Source organism: Bombina bombina, chromosome 2 (assembly GCF_027579735.1).
Source record: "Bombina bombina isolate aBomBom1 chromosome 2, aBomBom1.pri, whole genome shotgun sequence".
Taxonomy (NCBI): domain Eukaryota; kingdom Metazoa; phylum Chordata; class Amphibia; order Anura; family Bombinatoridae; genus Bombina; species Bombina bombina.
Genome location: NC_069500.1, coordinates 72,121,140 through 72,127,242, shown reverse-complemented (window position 1 = coordinate 72,127,242; position 6,103 = coordinate 72,121,140). Strand labels below are relative to the sequence as shown.

Here is a 6,103-nt window from a genome sequence, read left to right as displayed (position 1 = left end):
ATAGTGCTTGCTTATTGGTGGCTACATTTAGCAAAACAAAAAGCAAGCATAACCCAGGTTCTCACCCAAAAATGGGCCGGCTCTTAAGCTTTACATTCCTGCTTTTTAAATAAAGATAGCAAGAGAACAAAGAAAAATTGATAGTAGGAGTAAATTAGAAAGTTGCTTAAAATTGTGTACTCTATATGAATCATTAAAGAAAAAATGTGGGTTTAGTGTCCCTTTAAGCAGTGGGTGCTGCTTTCTATGCCCATCGTTTCAGGCTTACCTGAAACGGAAGTTAAGAAGCATCAGTCGTAAGACCGCTGCTCAACGTCTCCGATACCTTTTAGGTGGCGGACTGAAATCATCCCTAGCCGATCGGGTTGATTGACACCCCCTGCTAGCAGCCGATTGGCCATGAGTGTGCCACAGGTGGCATTTCACAAGATGCTTGTGAAATGTCAAATCGCTATCGGCATTTAACGAGGTCGAGCGGACATGATTCGCTACAGCAAATCATGTCTGCTCGACCTTTAATAAATCTACCCCATAATCTGGCCCATTTTGTTTTATGCTTGTGGGACATGTCACTGTAGGATTTGTCCTTGTCAGCCAATGAACGTCTGTCTATTTTTATGCAAAAATATTTTTTTCACATATAAGTAGCATGCTTATTTTCACATAAAGTAACCTAGCTTTTTTTCCTGATAAAAGTTGCTTACCTCCAACTTCGAGGTGTTTTTTTTTAATCACCAGCACTTTACCCATGTGCCCGCTAGAAGCCAGTGTGTACGGCTTACTCCAATATGCTATAAGTTTTAAAAGGGGCAAATGTTTTTGAACTCTTATAGAAAACCCTTCAAGGGACATTAAACACTAAATACATTTCATGCACCGCCCTCTAATCATGGGTGCTGCAATTATGGATCCTAGTTTATACTGCAGTTGTCTGAAAAACAGTTCCCATCAGCACTAGAATAAAGTGAAAGACAGATTTCAACATGGCGGCACCTATGACTAGAGGAAGGCTGGGAATAACCTCCATACTAGGCTTTATAAAATGTACATAGTGTTTAATGTCCCTTTAATAATCAAGATACAATGTACATGAGTTACTGTTAGGACCCTTTAAATGACAGGCATTGTGTTACATATTTACTAAATGGTACTTTGACACAAGACCAGCAGATGTCTTCTAGTCCTTGCACCATTTGCTCATGATTTATGTTCACTAATTAAAAAGTGTGCTCAGTAAAATATCCCATCTGTTATAGTTAGAATATTGAATTAATATAGTGTGAAATAATTCACCCCATGTTATTCAGTCACTCCTTTTAGTTACCATCTTTCTTTGTGAAATGTTTCTGTCTGCACAATGTCATTAGGATGCTCTGAAATACAAGCACCATTGATATCATTCAGTTTGTTGTCTGGTAAGTCTTCTTGACTTGAACAAAGTTTTAATGCTCTGGTGATGAACACATCAAGATTAAACTCAGGTTCTGCATTGTTGCCAATTTCTCTTGGTGCTTCCTGATGGGGAGAACATGGCTGGTCTTGTATCTCAGGTAGAGGGCTTGGTGGACACTCAAACGCTGTCTGGGTGCTCTTCACCCACTGAGCTATCTCCAGAAATAGATTGGATGGCTCCTCCTCAAGTGCTATTTCATTGCTCGGTGGAATTGCTGTCCTTTTCCAGTTGGAAAGATCCAAAATCAATTGAGGTTCAGAGTAGTGTTGTGGTTTGTTGTCTCTCCATAGCAATTTATCTAAGTAAGATGGAGATCCCACTTTGTATTCGCATGATCTAGCACAATCGCCCTCAAAAACCCGATCCATGGATGAATGAGACTGCTCCAGGAAGCGCTCTGAGCTGCTTTGAGAGTATTTTCGTGGATCCACTTGAGCCTCTTCTACTTGAGATCCTGATCCTGCACGAGGGTCTCGCTGGACCTCACTCATACCATTATCTTTATCTTGCCGCCAATCCAGGTCTGAAGACATGCTCACTTGATACCTGTTAAGAAGACTCTATTAATAAAAGTAAAGGAAACAATCATCTTGACTTTAAAACAGTATGTTATATATGTTTATATTGTTCCATTACAAAGACAGGATCAACCTGTTTTATCTGTATGTTTTATTAAAAAAAAAATATATATATATATATCAGACCAACAGTTACCTGAAAGTAAGTACAGCATTAATATAATGTCATACATTGCACCAGCCATTGTAAACCAAAAACTAATGCTTTATAACTACTTGCTCATGTGGCATGGTATATTAAAGGGACACTCAAGTCAAAATAAACTTTTATGATTCAGAAAGAGCAGCAGTTTTAGGACACTTTCCAATTTACTTTCATTATCACTTTTTGCACAGTCTTTTTGTATTCACACTTTCTGGGGAACAAGATCCTAGTGAGCATGTGCACAAGATCACATGGTATATGTATACTAGTCTGTGATTGGCTGATGTCTGTCGCATGAAACAGGGGGTCGGAAAATTGGAGTAAAAATACATTTGTCAGAAAAAAATCTACTGCTTATTTGAAATTCAGTGTAGGTGTTAAATTATTGTCTTTTTATTAAATACAGGTAGCCCTCAGTTTACGCCGGGGTTAGGTTCCAGAAGGAATGGTTGTAAATCGAAACCGTTGTAAATTGAAACCCAGTTTATAATGTCAGTCAATAAGAAGTGAGGGAGATAGGTTCCAGGCCCCTCTCAAAATTGTCATAAGTAACACCTAATACAGTATTTTTACACAGAATATATAATTAAACTAAGTTAAATGAACAAAAACATTTGCTAAACAGCATTATAAACCTAATAAAATAATCACACAACACAGAATATATAATTCAACTAAATTAAATGAACAAAAACATTTGCTAAACAGCATTATAAACCTAATAAAATAATCACACAACACAGACTTCACTTGCATTTTTCTGCAAACAGTTCTTTCTATGCATTCCAATTTGGACTGATTTATAGACGGGAAGATCTTGTTCCTTTGAAATCTGCTCGATAGCTCAGGTCTGGTTAAACTGATTCATTTCAGCTTGCTTGGCTTTGCTGCAACACAAGCGGACAGCTCCACCTACTGGTTATTTTAATAAATGCACTGCTTCTCAATGCTTTTCAATAGCAGTCACATGACTGGAAAAAAAGGTTGTTATTCTGAAACGGTGTAAATTGAACCGTTGTAAAACGAGGGCCACCTGTACTTAATTATGTAATTATACTGCATTGAGTGGCCCTTTAATTTTATTCTATTGTGGCTTTTCTCCTCTTTGGGGCCTATTTATCAAGCTCCATAACTTGTCCGCCTGCTCTGAGGCGGTGGACAGAAATCAACCCGATCGAATACGATCAGGTTGATTCACACCCCGATTGGCCGCGAATCTGCAGGGGGCGGCATTGCACCAGCAGTTCACAAAAACTGCTGGTGCAATGATAAATGCAGACAGCGTATGCTGTTGGCATTTATGGATGTGCAGCGGACATGATGCGCTACATCGTATCATGTTCATCCGCACTATCATAAATAGACCCCCTTGTGTTTATTTATAAAGCATGAGCACCACATGTGACTGATAGAAGCCTTTATACAGCTCAGATAATACTTCACTTGAAATAAAACAGCCACACAATTATAAGGATGAAAAAAAAACACGATCAAATTAATTTATAACCACAATTGTTTTTTAATTTAAATAAAATAAATGTTCACATCAATGCTAATGAACTTGTCACTTAATGTAATAATTTAATGTGTCACTTAAAACTTTCCTTAGTAATTCTGAATAAATGTTTATGATACATGGTTCATTATGGTTTATTACCTCTATGATGTCTGTGCACTGTGATAGTCTTGTATGCAAAACAGTGCACACACTGGTTAAAGTGAATGTCAATTTTGATTAATTAGTGCCCGGTTTTTAATAATCCTATTAAAAACAAGGGCACTTTAATTAATCAAAATTGACATTTCACTTGTTTTCTTAAAAAACTTACCTTTTAATCCTGTCAGCCGCTCCAGCGATTCCCCTGGCTGTCGGAAGCCTCTGCAGACGTCAGAAATGATGAATCCGGCTTCCTCCAATCACGGCTTCCCCCCCCCCAGGGGAATCTTGGCCTCATGCAATGCCGTGATTGGAGGAAGCCGGATTCGTCATTTTGGACCTGTGAAGACGGCTTGCGACGGGCGGAGGAAGTGCTGGAGCGGCTGCCAGAATTAAAAAGTAGGTTTTTGAAGAAAACGAGTGAAATGTCAATTTTGATGAATTAAAGTGACCTTGTTTTTAATAGGATTATTAAAAACCGGGCACTAATTCATCAAAATTGACCTTCACTTTAATACAAGTCTTATTATTACACATATACATGCATGAAAATAAATACTAGACATGAGCATTTGGAGGTTTCAGATGCCTCTGAACAAATCCAGATCTTAGTGTGTTGAACTTTCACAGCAATAAATCCGGGTCTAAAAATAGCCGAATGCCGCAAGCGTCTGCCTTCTTCCACATACTGAGGAATCCGAAACCTCCGAATACACGTCTAATACATACATTATTACATAGCACTGAGTTCTTAAATCTTCATATAGCACTGAGTTCTTAAATCTTCAGACACTCCAGAATATTTAGTAAGATACATTCTACTACATTTTTACTGTCATAGGGAGAAGTAAAAATGATCTACATACCATTTGATATATAACTTACAGGGATATGATAAACAAACTTTTTCTTTCAGGATTCAGATAGAGAATACAATTTTAAACAACTTTCCAATTGACTTCTATTATCTAATTTTCTTAATTTTTTTTTGTATTCTTTGTTGAAGGAGCAGCACTGCATTACTGGGAGCTAGTTAATATAATGGCCTCTAGTTATCAAGCTCCGGACGTACCTGCCTTCGCCAGCCCCAATACGCTCGCCTGAGCTTGCCTCACATCGCCGCCACGGACCTGAATACGTTTGCCAAAGTTATCAAAAAAGCTGTCAAAAAGCAGCGCACCAAGTACGGTGCGATGAGCAGCGGACTGTGATAGTTATCACTCATCCGATCTCGCTGCTCTTCGGCTTTTTTACAGCTTTATTGATAAGCTTGTCACTAAGCACTCACACTATACTATACTGTTCTACCCCCTATACCGGCGCCCCCGGAGCCCCCCACAACTAAATAAAGTTATTAACCCCTAAACTGCCGCTCCTAGACCCCGCCGCAACTCTTATAAATGTATTAACCCCTAAACCGCCGCTCCCGGACCCCGCCGCCACCTACATAATACCTATTAACCCCTATCCTGCCCCCCCTATACTGCTGCCACCTATAATAAAGTTATTAACCCCTATCCTGAGGATCCCGGACCCCGCCACAACTAAATAAATTGTTTAACCCCTAAACCGCCGCTCCCGGGCCCCGCCGCCACCTATATTAAACTTATTAACCCCTAATCTGCCCCCCCTACACCGTCGCCACCTATAATAAATTTATCAACCCCTTTCCTGCCCCCCCTACACCGCCGGAACCTATAATAACATTATTAACCCCTAAACCTAAGTCTAACACTAACCCTAACACCCCCCTAACTTAAATATTAATTAAATAAATCTAAATAAATATTACTCTTATTAAATTAGTTATTCCTATTTAAAACTAAATACTTACCTATAAAATAAACCCTCGATATTCAGGGGGGTAGTGTTAGGTTTATTTAAGGGGGGTTTGGGTTAGAGTAGGGGTATGTGGGTGGTGGGTTTTAATGTTGGGGGGGGTTGTATTTGTTTTTACATGCAAAAGAGCTGATTACTTTGGGGCATGCCCCGCAAAAGGTCCTTTTAAGGGCTGGTAAAAGAGCTGGTTACCTTGTAATTTAGTATAGGGTAGGGACTTTTATTATTTTTTTATTTTTTATTTTTTATTAGGGGGCTTAGATTAGGTGTAATTAGTTTAAAATTCTTGTAATCTTTTTTTATTTTCTGTAATTTAGTGGGGGGGGGTTGTACTTTAGTTTATTTAATTGTATTTAATTGTAGGTAATTTATTTAATTAATTTAATTATAGTGTAGTGTTTGGTTTAATTGTAATTTAGGTTAGGATTTAT

The 6,103-nt window shown here is 38.5% G+C and overlaps 1 protein-coding gene across 2 annotated transcripts in view; it reads right to left on the bottom strand.

Annotated features, from left to right (window-relative positions):
- Window positions 1–1,320: 1,320 nt before the first annotated feature.
- Window positions 1,321–6,103, bottom strand: part of MAPK4 (mitogen-activated protein kinase 4) — a 169,107-nt gene continuing 164,324 nt past the window's right edge. Inside the window, exon 5 of one of the 2 annotated variants that reach the window (XM_053700405.1) lies at window positions 1,321–2,011. In XM_053700405.1, the coding sequence (XP_053556380.1) occupies window positions 1,321–2,011 (691 nt within the window). The remainder of the gene's footprint in view (window positions 2,012–6,103) is intronic. The other variant, XM_053700406.1, reaches the window with a different exon arrangement.